This window comes from Schistocerca cancellata, chromosome 2 (assembly GCF_023864275.1).
Source record: "Schistocerca cancellata isolate TAMUIC-IGC-003103 chromosome 2, iqSchCanc2.1, whole genome shotgun sequence".
Lineage (NCBI taxonomy): Eukaryota > Metazoa > Arthropoda > Insecta > Orthoptera > Acrididae > Schistocerca > Schistocerca cancellata.
In genome coordinates, this window is record NC_064627.1 from 1,001,193,786 (window position 1) to 1,001,209,090 (window position 15,305).

General features: G+C 48.2%; 1 protein-coding gene across 1 annotated transcript in view; it reads right to left on the reverse strand.

Annotated features, from left to right (window-relative positions):
- Positions 1-2,798: 2,798 nt before the first annotated feature.
- The window catches only part of LOC126149193 (uncharacterized), a 29,300-nt gene continuing 16,793 nt past the window's right edge, over positions 2,799-15,305 (reverse strand). Inside the window, exon 3 of the mRNA XM_049915800.1 lies at positions 2,799-3,473. Coding sequence (XP_049771757.1) covers positions 3,085-3,473 — 389 coding nt within the window. The 3' untranslated portion in view covers positions 2,799-3,084. The remainder of the gene's footprint in view (positions 3,474-15,305) is intronic.

The following is a 15,305-nucleotide window of genomic DNA, read 5'->3' on the forward strand; positions in this document are numbered from 1 at the left end:
TCTTCTCCGTGCATTTTAATACCTACTCCGAATTTTTCTTTTGTTTCCTTTACTACTGCTTGCTCAATATACAGATTGAATAACATCGGGGAGAGGCTACAACCCTGTCTCACTCCCTTCCCAACCACTGCTTCCCTTTCATGTCCCTCGACTCTTATAACTGCCATCTGGTGTCTATACAAATTGGAAATAGCCTTTCGCTCCCTGTGTTTTACACCTGCCACCTTCAGAATTTGAAAGAGAGTATTCCAGTCAACATTGTCAAAAGCTTTCTCTAAGTCTACAAATGCTAGAAACGTAGGTTTGCGTTTTCTTAATCTAGCTTCTAAGATAAGCCGTAGGGTCAGTATTGCCTCACGTGTCTCAATATTTCTACGGAATCCAAACTGATCTTCCCCGAGGTCGGCTTCTACCAGTTGTCGTGTCGAACTGCCTTCTGCTGAAACTAGACCTAGCATGGACGCAGCAAGTTGTTGGAAGTCCCCTGCAGAAATATTGAGCCGTGCAGTCTCTGTAGGCGTCCGTAATTGCGAAAGTGTTGCCGGTGCAGGACTGGGTGCACGAACTGACCTCTTGATTATGTCTCACAGACGTACGATGGGACTCACGTCGGGCCTTCCGGATGGCCGAATCATTCATTCGAATTGTCCAGAATGTTTTGGAAACCAATCGTGAACAACTGTGGCCCGATGACATGTCACCGTTGTTTGGGAAAACGAATGACTGAAAAAGGTCTCCAAGCAGGCGAACATAACCATTGTCAGTCAATTATCGGTTCAGTTGGAACAGAGGGCCCAGTCCATTCGATGTAAACACACCACACCATTACGGAGCCACCATCTGCTTGCACTGTGCCTTGTTGACAACTCGGGTCCATGGTTTCTTGAGGTCTGCACCACACTCGAGTCCCCCCACCCCCCACCACATCAGCTCTTACCAACTGAAAGCGAGACTCATCTGATCAAGTCACGGTTTTCCAGTCGTCTAGGGTCCAACCTCTCTTCAATTGTACCAACGAATGACCTACACGATGCGCAAACTTGACTCCTTAATCGTGTTTGTTTCCCCTCCAATGCACAATCCTAGCATGCTACTGCACCTCTACCGACACATTCCACCAACCCCACACCTGCATAAGAACCGTTTCCTCTCTCAACGCCCACATCTCGTGGTCGTGCGGTAGCGTTCTCGCTTCCCACGCCCGGGTTCCCGGGTTCGATTCCCGGCGGGGTCAGGGATTTTCTCTGCCTCGTGATGGCTGGGTGTTGTGTGCTGTCCTTAGGTTAGTTAGGTTTAAGTAGTTCTAAGTTCTAGGGGACTGATGACCATAGATGTTAAGTCCCATAGTGCTCAGAGCCAGCCTCTCTCAACGAAATTTCAACTGTCACCCTGTCCCAGACTATAAACTTCCTCTCGACATTTACCCATCCTACCATCTGTAAATCTACCCCACCCATTCCACCTTATCACGACTGCCTTTCCCTTCCCTCTCTATGTCTCTCTTCTTTGTCTCTCCCCCCTTACTTCCCTCTACCCTCCCCTTTTCCTCTTCACATTGTGGCCTTACAGGTGCCCCCAACAACTAATCCCATCTTGTCTCTCAACAACGACTCCCGTTCCAAATATACTGCGCAGTCTTCCATGCTCATACCCCCAGCCTCCTGCCCCCACAACACCCAACTTTTTTTCTCTTCAGCAACAGACGACCTATTCCAGGGCTGTTCCTTCCACTTTTATTGACAGTCAAGTGTTTCTTTTTAAGATCGTTGTTTTACATGGTGTTATAACTGCACTATTATAGTTTCATGTTTTGCAAAAAATTTGGAAATTTGTGGTAATGTCTTATGGGACCAAACTGAAGAGGTCATCGATCCCTAATCTTACGCACTACTTAATCTATCTTACACTAAGGACAGCAAACACACACACACACACACACAGACACACGCACACACGCCCGAGGAAAGACTCGAACTTCGACGGGGGGAGCCGCCCGGACCGTGACTAGACGCCTAGACCGCGCGGCTACCCCGCGCCGCTCACGTTTTGCCTTTTATTATTACTATTTTTAATTAAAACGTGAAAGATATATTTCTTATATATAAAAACTTCCATAAATTTCATCTTTGAAAATTTTTTATTCACTTGTAAATAACTCACTTTTATGTTAGTGTATTTTTGGTCTAAGTTAGTTTTACTTGTCCCTTTGCTCAAAAGCGGGTTGCATGCACTGCCGACAACCCATCAGCTGCTGATATGAGGTGAGGAGGCATGAAATAACAATAAATAAACTACAAAACACAAACTTAATGTACCTTTGTTTGCTTTTTTATATACTGCCCCTAAAAACGATCTGCAAGGCCGAAACTGGCCGACTGTGTGCGTTCTAGGAAAACTAATGCGTGTAAGCAACAGCCGAGTTCGATACTTTACAATGCCTTCAATAAATGTACGACTACGGTACACCACTTGAAGAAAATGATCAAGAATAGTTTGTCATTCAGAAATGGTTCAGATGGCTCTGAGCACTATGGGACTTAACATCTGAGGTCATCAATGCCCTAGAAGTCGAACTACTTAAACTTTTCTATCCTAAGAACATCACACAGAACCATGCCCGAGGCAGGATTCGAACCTGCGAACGCAGCAGCAGCGCGGTTCCGGACTGAAGCGCCTAGAACGCTCGGCCACAGTGGCCGGCAGTTTGTCATTACTTAAGATGTATTGTAGGAATGTTGTGGAACATGTGCACTACCATATTCAGCAAACTTGTAGCTGTTTGTGTCTTTAAGTTTTAATTGCGTTGTACTTTTCTGACTCATAAAACTATAATTTTACAAAACAAAATTTTAATGCAACACATAATACAATTTGTACGAAGTAAACCAGCTGTGCTTCAACTACAGAATGAAACTCACTTTGAGGTCAATGTCTGATAACAAATTGAGGCTGACAGCAGACCTAGACGTTTTTCTGCCTTTTCTGTGAGCAATGAGACAGCTGGCCACATTATTCGAAGTAGGTGCCGCTGTGGCAGCGTGAACATTGAATAACATAACCCACTGCGTCCTTAGCATCTCGTATCTAACTACCGTGACGGGTAGACGTGGCCTCATAGCTAAGAGTGTACGTCAGTCCAATAGCTATTCCAGATCCATCGATCCTGGAATCGATGACGGAGTAGTCGGAGAGGTTTCTCGCTGTGTACCACGGGTAGATACCGTCCTTCTTGAAGACGATGTTGACCGTGTACTCGTAGCCACCGGTCGAGTAGAAGTAGTGCTGGACCCGGGGCGCGCTATTGAGCGTGGCGTTCCACAGTGGGATGTCCAGCTCCTGGCCGAAGCTGACGGTGCCGTTGAAGGAGCCGGTCGCCACCAGGTACGTCTCGTCCTCGGATGAAACCCTCCCGATTTTCTTCTCGTACACGAGGAGGTCAACCTCCTCATCGTATGTTCCATCCGTTCCTGGATCTGTCAAGCAACAAAGCAAGCTGTGAGCCTGAGATGTTATTTATCAGGACCAGTTTTAAACATTCTTACTTGGCGGAAAAATCCCATATATTTTTGCGTCAAAAAGCAGGGAGTGAGAGAAGGGTGTATTTACAATAAAGCGCCAAACAAACTGGTATAGCCATACATATCCATATTCAGAGATATGTAAACAGGCACAATACTGAGCTGCAGTCGGCAGCGTCTTTATAAGAGAACACGCGCAGTTGTTAGATCGGTTACTGCTGCTAGAATGGCAGGACATCAAGATTTAAGAGAGCTTGAACGTCGTGTTATAGTCGGTGCACGAGCGGTGGGACACAGCATCTCCGAGGTAGCGATGAAGTGGGGAATTTCCCGTACGACCATTTCACGGGTATACCGCGAATATCAGGAATCTCCGCCATCGCTGCCCACGGAAAAACATCCTGCAAGAACGGGATCGACGACGACTGAAGAGAATCGTTCGACGTGACAGAAGTGCAGCCCTTCCGCAAGTTGCTGCAGATTTCAGTGCTGGGCAAACCATTCAACGAAACATCATCGATATGGACTTTCGGAGCCGAAAGCCCACTCGTGTAACTGCACGACACAAAGGTTTACGCCTCGCCTGGGCCTGTCAACACCGACATTGGACTGTTAATGACTGGAATTATGTTGCATGGTCGGATGAGTCTCGTTTCAAATTGTATGAAGCGGATGGACGTGTACGGGTATGGAGACAACAACACGGATCCATGGACCCTGCATGACAGCAGGGGACTCTTCAAGTTGGTGGAGGCTCTGTAATGATGTGGGGAGTGTTCAATTAAATTGATATGGAACCCCTGATACGACTCTGACAGGTGACACGTACATACGCATCCTGTCCACCTGCATCCATTGATGTCCATTATGCATTCCGACGGACTTGGGCAATTCCATCAGGACCATGCGACAGTCCATCGTTTTGATGGATCGCAACCGCAGCTTGTGCTCTGGTATAGTGGTGGAACCGCTAGAGACCTTTCAAAAACGTTCGACTAATGTGATCTGAAGCAGCAGTGGGAGTTTACGCTTTTCCAGCATTCCTGTTTCGATCTTGTGGTGTGATCATAAGAGGGGTGCCACATTGAGGCATGTGTGAATAAAACATCAAGGAGCCCTCTAAGGCCCCATCCCCTCTCCCCCATTCCCAGTTCCAGAACACCCTCCGTGCCACTTGCGTGCGCTCCTTTGTTGGGCAGTTTAAAAATGTTCTTGTACAGAAACAACCATTCACCTGATACGTAAGTGCCGTCGTAACAGATATCCCTTTCGACACCGCTTGGATTTCACATTTTGCCAGCAGATGCTAGTTCAGCGATGTAGCACCTTTCAGCTGAAGTGTGTCGAAATGACTGCCTTTTACACCAGCGTCTAAGAATCAGTAAATGGCTGTGTCCGTACAGGGACATTTTTAAAGTGGCCAAGAAAGGCGTGTAAGAGGCACTGATCGTGTTGCCGAAATGGGGACAGAACTCAGAGGAACCCTTTGCGTCCCACACAGACAGCGCGATCACGCCACAGGGTGGGGCGAAACAGGAGGGCTGAAAGGGCGTAAATGCCCTTCGCTCCTTCAGATCACGTTCAAATTTCATCAATTGATTTCAAAATGTCTCTAGGTGGTTCAAGCCCGTACATCAGGGGAAAAATTGCGGTTGTGTTACATTCCAAAGATGTCAGATAACCTTCAATGTGGCTGCAGCCCCAGGATTTTCTTAGAGAGAGGTTGAATCGAACAGGGTGTGTCTGCAGCGTCAAAGGTTGTAGAGATCGTTGCACACTGCACTGCCAGCTGTTTTTTTGAGCGCGGAATTTGCGGATATCAACGGTCTAAGGTAATGGTTTTACTGACCACCTACATGCCACACCACTGAAACCTTTTCGTGTCGATTCTGAGCGACGATGTAACTGAGGTGTTTCCATCTGGCGTTCATAAGAAAACCGCGTGGTTTCAATGCTGGGCGACGTTGTTCTGACCTTCATCGGAGAGGCGTCAAGAGAAGCTGTCAAATGTCGATAAGAGGGGGTGTTCCGACCTCCCATCGTGTGACACGTCCACGGTGGTGTTGGGCAGAATATGAGGTGAAATTTATGTGAATACGAGGTGTCTGTTCTTTTGGACGTGTGTGACACAATTTTGTTGTTGTGGTCTTCGGTCCTGAGACTGGTTTGATGCAGCTCTCCATGCTGCTCTATCATGTGCAAGCTTCTTCATCTCCCAGTACCTACCGCAACCTACATCATTCTGAACCTGCTCAGTGTATTCATCTCTTGGTCTCCCTCTACGATGTTTTCCCTCCAGGCTGCCCTCCAGTACCAAATTGGTGATCCCTTGATGCCTCAGAACATGTCCTACCAACCGGTCCCTTCCTCTAGTCAAGTTGTGCCACAAACTCCTCTTCTCCCCAATTCTATTCAGTACCTCCTCATTAGTTATGTGATCGACCCATCTACTCTTCAGCATTCTTCTGTAGCACCACATTTCGAAAGCTTCTATTCTCTTCTTGTTCAAACTATTTAGCGTCCATGTTTCACTTCCATACATGGCTACACTCCATACAAATACTTTCAGAAACGAATTCCTGACACTTAAATCTATACTCGATGTTAACAAATTTCTCTTCTTCAGAAACGCTTTCCGTGCCATTCCCAGTCTACATTTTATATCCTCTCTACTTCGACCATCATCAGTTATCTTGCTCCCCAAATAGCAAAACTCATTTGCTACTTTAAGCGTCTCATTTCTTAATCTAGCCTTGAGCAGCCGCTGGTGAAGTATCAGTGCAGCAGCAGTGCAGTAGCAGTGCTGTGGCGAGTCGCATATTTAGCTTTCATATTTGTTTTGTAGTTTGATTCTTAATTTCCTTCCGAGTGTTTGTGCGCTTGCATATTTAATTACATAAAATCCTTTCGTATTCTCGTATTTGAGAGGAGTAATATTGCTTATTGATAGCTGCAGAGTATAAATTCGCGGAGTGGTTAGATATTAGCAGTAGGATGGATAGGGTGTGTGCGTGCTGTGTGCGGGCGCGGGAGGAGCTGGCCGCGGTTCGCGAGCAGCTGAGCGTGCTGTTGGCCACGGCCAGTCGCCTTCAGGCTGCTGCCTCGAGGTGCAGCGACGGCGGAGGGTCTGGCGCGTCGCTTGAGACACCCCAGGTGTCGCTTGTTGCGTCCGCAGACTCAGCCGCCGAGGGACCTTGTAGTGTACCCGGCGGTTTGGGCCGCCCTCACCTCAGCGTGAGTGGCGGACTGCAACGCGTTCTCGTCGCTCGAGGCGGAGGGCCAATGTGGAGGCTGTCCGGCTGGCCTCGCCCGTTCGTCCTGTCAATGGGCAGGTGGCCCCTCCTTCAGCAGGGCCCGAGCAGGCACACGGGGGCAAAGGCTTGCTGGTTATTGGGAGCTCCAACGTTAGGCTGGTGATTGAGCCCCTTAGGGAAATAGCGTACAGGGCTGGAAAGAAATCTAACGTGCACTCTGTTTGTCTGCCGGGGGGCCTCATCCGAGATGTGGAGGCGGCCTTTCCTGCGGCTATCGAGCGTACGGGGTGCAGTCGTCTGCAAGTAGTTGCTTACATTGGCACCAATGATGCCTTTCGCTTTGGTTCTGAGGCGATCCTCAGTTCGTACAGGCGGCTGGCGGATTTGGTGAAGACCGCTGGCCTCGCACGCGGGGTGCAACCAGAGCTCTCTATTTGCAGCATCGTTCCCAGAGTGGATCGGGGTCCTTTGGTTTGGAGCCGAGTGGAGGGTCTCAACCAGAGGCTTCGTCGACTCTGTGACGGCCTTGGCTGCAGATTTCTAGACTTAAGCTATTGGGGGGGGGGGGGGGGGGGAATTGTAGGACGCCCCTAGATAGGTCAGGGGTGCACTACACAAAGGTAGCGGCTACTCGGGTAGCAGAGTACTTGTGGCGTGCACATAGGGGTTTTTTAGGCTAGGCAGCAGTGCGAGGTGTCCTGATGAACACTCACCAGTCGATGTGCAGGCAGGGAAATCAGGACGCTGTCAGTCTAAAGACACTTCAGCTATCAAGATAGTAGCAGTAAATTTTCAGAGTGTTCGAAATAAAGTTCCTGAATTTACTGCCCTCCAGGAAGCGTGTGGCGCGCAAATTATTCTCGGGACTGAGACCTGGCTGAACCCTGAGATAGGATGTTCTGAAATACACTCCTGGAAATGGAAAATAGAACACATTGACACCGGTGTGTCAGACCCACCATACTTGCTCCGGACACTGCGAGAGGGCTGTACAAGCAATGATCACACGCACGGCACAGCGGACACACCAGGAACCGCGGTGTTGGCCGTCGAATGGCGCTAGCTGCGCAGCATTTGTGCACCGCCGCCGTCAGTGTCAGCCAGTGTGCCGTGGCATACGGAGCTCCATCGCAGTCTTTAACACTGGTAGCATGCCGCGACAGCGTGGACGTGAGCCGTATGTGCAGTTGACGGACTTTGAGCGAGGGCGTATAGTGGGCATGCGGGAGGCCGGGTGGACGTACCGCCGAATTGCTCAACACGTGGGGCGTGAGGTCTCCACAGTACATCGATGTTGTCGCCAGTGGTCGGCGGAAGGTGCACGTGCCCGTCGACCTGGGACCGGACCGCAGCGACGCACGGATGCACGCCAAGACCGTAGGATCCTACGCAGTGCCGTAGGGGACCGCACCGCCACTTCCCAGCAAATTAGGGACACTGTTGCTCCTGGGCTATCGGCGAGGACCATTCGCAACCGTCTCCATGAAGCTGGGCTACGGTCCCGCACACCATTAGGCCGTCTTCCGCTCACGCCCCAACATCGTGCAGCCCGCCTCCAGTGGTGTCGCGACAGGCGTGAATGGAGGGACGAATGGAGACGTGTCGTCTTCAGCGATGAGAGTCGCTTCTGCCTTGGTGCCAATGATGGTCGTATGCGTGTTTGGCGCCGTGCAGGTGAGCGCCACAATCAGGACTGCATACGACCGAGGCACACAGGGCCAACACCCGGCATCATGGTGTGGGGAGCGATCTCCTACACTGGCCGTACCCATCGTTCTACCATTCCTAGACCGGCAAGGGAACTTGCTGTTCCAACAGGACAATGCACGTCCGCATGTATCCCGTGCCACCCAACGTGCTCTAGAAGGTGTAAGTCAACTACCCTGGCCAGCAAGATCTCCGGATCTGTCCCCCATTGAGCATGTTTGGGACTGGATGAAGCGTCGTCTCACGCGGTCTGCACGTCCAGCACGAACGCTGGTCCAACTGAGGCGCCAGGTGGAAATGGCATGGCAAGCCGTTCCACAGGACTACATCCAGCATCTCTACGATCGTCTCCATGGGAGAATAGCAGCCTGCATTGCTGCGAAAGGTGGATATACACTGTACTAGTGCCAACATTGTGCATGCTCTGTTGCCTGTGTCTATGTGCCTGTGGTTCTGTCAGTGTGATCATGTGATGTATCTGACCTCAGGAATGTGTCAATAAAGTTTCCCCTTCCTGGGACAATGAATTCACGGTGTTCTTATTTCAATTTCCAGGAGTGTATTTAGTGAGGGTTGGAACGTGTATCGGAAAGACGCGGGCGCTGATAATCTCGTTGTTGTGCGCGCTAAAACACTAATCATTATCATCATCATCGTCGGAAATACAGATTAGACACCGTAGGAGATGGTGTCTTCATTGCAGTTGACAAAAATATTGTGTCTACTGAGGTTGAAGTAGAGTATGATTGTGAAGTTATCTGGACACGTTTAACAGGGCTAGGGGAAATAAAGTTAATTGTGGGGTGTTATTACCGGCCACCAGGTTCCACCGTGACAGTTCTAGAATCAGTCAAAGGGAGTCTACATTCCGTATCGCCGAAGTACCCGGGTCATGCTATATTAGTCGGAGGCGACTTCAACCTACCTGGTATAGACTGGGATGTCTATGGATTCATTACAGGTGGGACAGACCAGCCGTCGTGTGAATTACTTTTGAACACATTATCCGAAAACTGTCTTGAGCAGTTAAATCGACAGCCAGCGCGTAATGGAAATATTTTAGATCTGGAAGCCATGAACGGACCAGACCTCATCGACAGTGTCAGTGTTGAGACAGGGATTAGTGATCATGATGTTGTCATTACGACTAGGGTTACGAAAGTTAAAAAGACGGTCAAGAAGGCTATGAGAATATTATTACTAGAAAGAGCAGATAAGCAGTTGTTAGCATCCCACTTAGTAAATGAATCTACTTCATTTACTTCCGGTACGATTGACGTGGAAGAATTATGGGCAAATTTTAAACACATTGTAAATTACGCATTGGAGAAGTCTGTGCCGAAAAAGTGGGTTACGGACGAAAAAGACCCACCGTGGTTTAACAGCACAATTCGGAGAATGCTCAGGAAGCAAAGGCAGTTGCACTCGCGGTACAAGAAAGATCGGGAGAATGAGGACAGGCAAAAGTTAGTAGAGATTCGTGCTGCTATAAAAAGATCGATGCGCGAAGCATTCAGCCACTACCACCGTCATACCTTAGCGAAAGATCTTGCTGATAACCCAAGGAAATTCTGGTCTTACGTAAAATCGGTAAGCGGGTTGAAGGCTTCCATCCAGTCACTCACTGATCAGTCTGACCTGGCAGCGGAAGACAGCAAAACGAAAGCTGAAATTTTAAATTTAGCATTTGAGAAATCTTTCACGCAGGAGGATCGTACAAACATACCGCCGTTTGAGTCTCGTACAGATTCCCGTATGGAGGACATAGTGATAGACATCCCTAGGGTTGTGAAGCAGCTGAATGGGTTGAAAATAAATAAATCGCCAGGTCCTGATGGGATTCCAATTCGGTTTTACAGAGAGTACTCTACTGCAATGGCTCCTTATTTAGCTTGCATTTATCGCGAATCTCTTGCCCGAGCGACTGGAAAAAGGCGCAGGTGACGCCTGTATATAAGAAGGGTAGAAGGACGGATCCTCAAAATTACAGACCAATATCCTTAACATCGGTTTGTTGCAGGATTCTCGAACATATTCTCAGTTCGAATATAATGGATTTCCTTGAGACACAGAAGTTGCTGTCCATGCATCAGCACGGCTTTAGAAAGCATCGCTCCTGGAAAACGCAACTCGCCCTTTTTTCACATGATATCTTGCGAACCATGGATGAAGGATATCAGACGGATGCCATATTCCTTGACTTCCGGAAAGCGTTTGACTCGGTGCCTCACTGCAGACTCCTAACTAAGGTAAAAGCATATGGGATTGGTTCCCAAGTACGTGAGTGGCTCGAAGACTTCTAAATTAATAGAACCAAGTACGTTGTCTTCGATGGTGAGTGTTCATCGGAGGTGAGGGTATCATCTGGAGTGCCCCAGAGAAGTGTGGTAGGTCCGATGTTGTTTTCTATCTACATAAATGATCTTTTGGATACGGTGGATAGCAATGTGCTGCTGTTTGCTGATGATGCTGTGGTGTATGGGAAGGTGTCGTCGCTGAGTGACTGTAAGAGGATACAAGATGATTTGGACAGGATTTGTGATTGGTGTAAAGAATGGCAGCTAACTCTAAATATAGATAAATGTAAATTAATGCAGATGAATAGGAAAAAGAATCCTGTAATGTTTGAATACTCCATTAGTTCAAATGTGTGTGAAATCTTATGGGACTTAACTGCTAAGGTCATCAGTCCCTAAGCTTACACACTACTTAACCTAAATCATCCTAAGGACAAACACACACACACACACACACACACACACACACACACACACACACACACACACATGCCGGAGGGATGTCTCGAACCTCCGCCGAGACCAGCCGCACAGTCCATGACTGCAGCGCCTGAGACCGCTCGGCTAATCCCGCGCGGCACTCTATTAGTAGTGTAGCGCTTGACACAGTCAAATCAATTAAATATTTGGGCGTGACATTGCAGAGCGATATGAAGTGGGACAAGCATGTAATGGCAGCTATGGGGAAGGCGGACAGTCGTCTTGGGTTCATTGGTAGAATCTTGGGAAGATGTGCTTCATCTGTAAAGGAGACCGCTTATAAAACACTAATACGACCTATTCTTGAGTACTGCTCGAGCGTTTGGGATCCCTATCAGGTCGGATTGAGGGAGGACATAGAAGCAATTCAGAGGCGGGCTGCTAGATTTGTTCAAATGGTTCAAATGGCTCTGAGCACTATGGGACTCAACATCTTAGGTCATAAGTCCCCTAGAACTTAGAACTACTTAAACCGAGCTAACCTAAGGACATCACACACACCCATGCCCGAGGCAGGGTTCGAACCTGCGACCGTAGCAGTCCCGCGGTTCCGGACTGCAGCGCCAGAACCGCACGGCCACCGCGGCCGGCCTAGATATGTTACTGGTAGGTTTGATCATCACGCGAGTGTTACGGAAATGCTTCAGGAACTCGGGTGGGAGTCTCTGGAGGAAAGGAGGCGTTCTTTTCGTGAATCGCTACTGACGAAATTTAGAGGACCAGCATTTGAGGCTGACTGCAATACAGTTTTACTGCCACCAACTTATATTTATCGGAAAGACCACAAAGATAAGATAAGAGAGATTAGGGCTCGTACAGAGGCATATAGGCAGTCATTTTTCCCTCGTTCTGTTTGGGAGTGGAACAGGGAGAGAAGATGCTAGTTGTGGTACGAGGTACCCTCCGCCACGCACCGTATGGTGGATTGCAGAGTATGTATGTAGATATAGATGTAGAATTCCCTCCGCATCACCTGACTGGATTCGATTACATTCCGTTAGCCCCGTTTTGCTTTTGTTGATGTTCAGCTTATATCCTCCTTTCAAGACACTGTCCATTCCGTTCAACTGTTATTCCAGGTCTTTTGCTGTCTCTGACAGAATTACAATGTCATCGGTGAACCTCAAAGTTTTTATTTCTTTTCCATGGATTTTAATACCTACTCCGAATTTTTCTTCCGTTTCCTTTACTGCTTGCTCAATATACAGATTGAATAACACCGGGGATAGGCTACAACCCTGTCTCCCTCCCTTCCCAACCACTGCTTCCCTTTCATGCCCCTCGACTCTTATAACTGCCATCTGGTTTCTGTACACAATGTAAGTAAATTGAATGTCGAGGTGGAGTGGTGAGCGCGGGAGAGGGAGGGTGGGGGGAGGGGGGAATAAAGGAAATGGAAGGGTTTAGTGACGCCGCCTGCATCAGGATTTTACGCGGAATCAGCGGCGACGAGTGAAAATGTGTACTGGACCGGGATTCGAACCCAGGATTTCCTCCTTAGTAGGCAGTTGTGTTAATCTCTGTTCTGGCGTAACCACAAGCGCCGGAATGAAGAGGAAGTACGCAAGACCAGAGAAGGCGGTGAGGCGACGTCAGCCAATAGCCCGCTGACAAGAACCGCACCACGACAGGAACGACCACTGCAAGAAGTGAATATAAGCGCCGTTCCTGCCAGCCTTGGCCGGATATTAGTGGACGGTATTCACAGAGTATTAGCACGGACTAGCAGAGAGTGCTACGAGAACAGTTATTAGTGAACCATATACATTGTTTGTATGGACATTTATGTTGCATGTCGCCCATCGCTTGGGACACTGTTGTCAATTCGAGTAGTGTCAATCTGCTTTATTGAAATAAAATTACTTATGCTATTTGCTTGATTTGTTGTATAGCATTCCGAGAACCCAGCATCCCTTGGACACCCTATACGAGACGAGTAGGCAAGACCCCAGAACCTCTGCACCATCTGGTAGACAGTGTTTATCGCATCTTTGCGGACTGTCGCGGCACATCTCTCGGCCGACCCACCTTCCCACCCAGAACCACCTATCCGCTGTTCCTGTCCCTGTCCTCCAAGCTCGTTACTCTAGAACCTCGCAGGAGATCGGATGTATTGGTGCATCCGCACTGAAGAAGGTGAATTCTTGCTCATTGAGCTGAATCAGTCAAATGAATGTGTGGTGTCTGTTCTTTCGGACATGTGGAAAAGAGCGGACACCGCGTGAAATCCGCAGCTGTGGTACATTACGCGTAAATTGAAGGTGGAGGGGGGAGAAAGGAAAGAAAAGGGAAGGAACTAGTGGTGTCAGCTGCATCAGAATTTTACGTGGAATCAGTGGCGAGTGGTGAAAATGTGTGCCGGGCTGGGATTCGAACACGGGATCTGCGGCTTTCTAGACAGTTGCTTTACCCATAGCACACATTCACGTATCTGATCCGCGTTGATGGGCAAGAATTCAAAATCTTCAGAGCGAATGCGCATTTACGTCCTATCTCCCGCGGAATTTTCTAAGTAGTGAGCGTAGAGGACACGGACAAGGACTGAAGATGGGCTGTGCTAGGTGGCAATGTGGGTCAGCCAAGAGGCGTGCGGAGATAGTCCATGCAGAGGGGATAGGTGCCGTGTTCTAAGTGCACCGGCACGGTAGCTCAGCGTGATCGGTCAGAAGGTTAGCTGCCCTCTGAATAAAAACAAACTGAATTAATCGATCAACAACGAACTTCAAGGGATGTCTTACGAAATCCACCCCGAGCATAAGCAACGAACAAAAGAGAACAAAATGAGATTATAAAAAAAAAGTGGTGCAGTGGTTAACGCAACTGCTTTGTAAGTCCGAGATCCCGGGTTCGAATCCCACTCCGACACACATTTTCGATCGTCGCCGCTGATTTCGCGTAAAATCCCGTTGCTGCTGACATCACTAGTCCCTGTCATTTCCTTTCTCCCCTGCACCTTCAGTTTACATATGTATTGAAATTTAGTGCCAACGTGATGCCATTAACCCATCTCTAATAAGCTTCTTAGCTCTAGTATTTTTTTCGAGTGTGACGTCAGACACCCTGCTGTTTGAAGCTTCGCCGAGCCCAGGGCTTGCAGAGTACAGATCGCAGGGTGACACGCTTTTGCACTATTGCAGAGGAAGGTTGTAGGTATATTGGGGCCAAATTTTACAATTCTGCGTCACACTGGGAGACAATTACCATGTTTCGAAAAAGTAACCCTTGAATTGTGTTACGCAGTGTATGTTAAAGATGAGAATGATTTTGGATTTAGGGCAACAGAGCGGTCACTGGCGCTTCCAACATGAAAATCTCGTTGTCTGAACGATGCCCACACAAGCCAAAGTGCTGCGACGACTCCTCAGTAACACACATTAGCTGTTTTATTCAGAATATCTGGCTATGTCGACACAAATACGTGATATTCGCCATTGACTAAATCAGTTTATCAGTTACTTTGTCGTGTAATAAAATCCACCAAATTTTAGGATGCACTAAACTGCGATAGGTAAAATACTCAGCTCACTGTTTCCATGGTGGGTGATTAATTACTGTTGAGTTTGTTGCATCCAAGTTGCATAAAATTTTTCTTTAAAACTGAGCGAAGACATTTAAAAGGTTTCTTTTTTTTCTATGAAAGTGAAGGGAATTTCCTGTCGCAGTTATAAAAGTTTGGGGAGGCATTATAAAACAATTAATGATTAGCAACACTGTTTCAAAAACAATTTCATTTTTCGAAGAGGGCTTACTTGCAAGCAACGAAAGAGACAATTGGTCACTGAATAACCCTGTCTGTTTTACCGAGCGAGGTAGCGTAGCGGTTAGCACGCTGTACTCGCATTCGGGAGGACGGCGGTCCAAACCCGCGTCCGGCCATCCTGATTTAGGTTTTCCGTGATTACCATAAATCGCTACAGGCAAACTCCGGGACGGTTCCTTTGAAACGACATGGCCGATTTCCTTTCCCATCCTTCCCTAATCCGATGGGACCGATAACCTAGTTGTTTGGTCCCTTTCCCCAAATCAATAAACAAACCAACCAACCAACC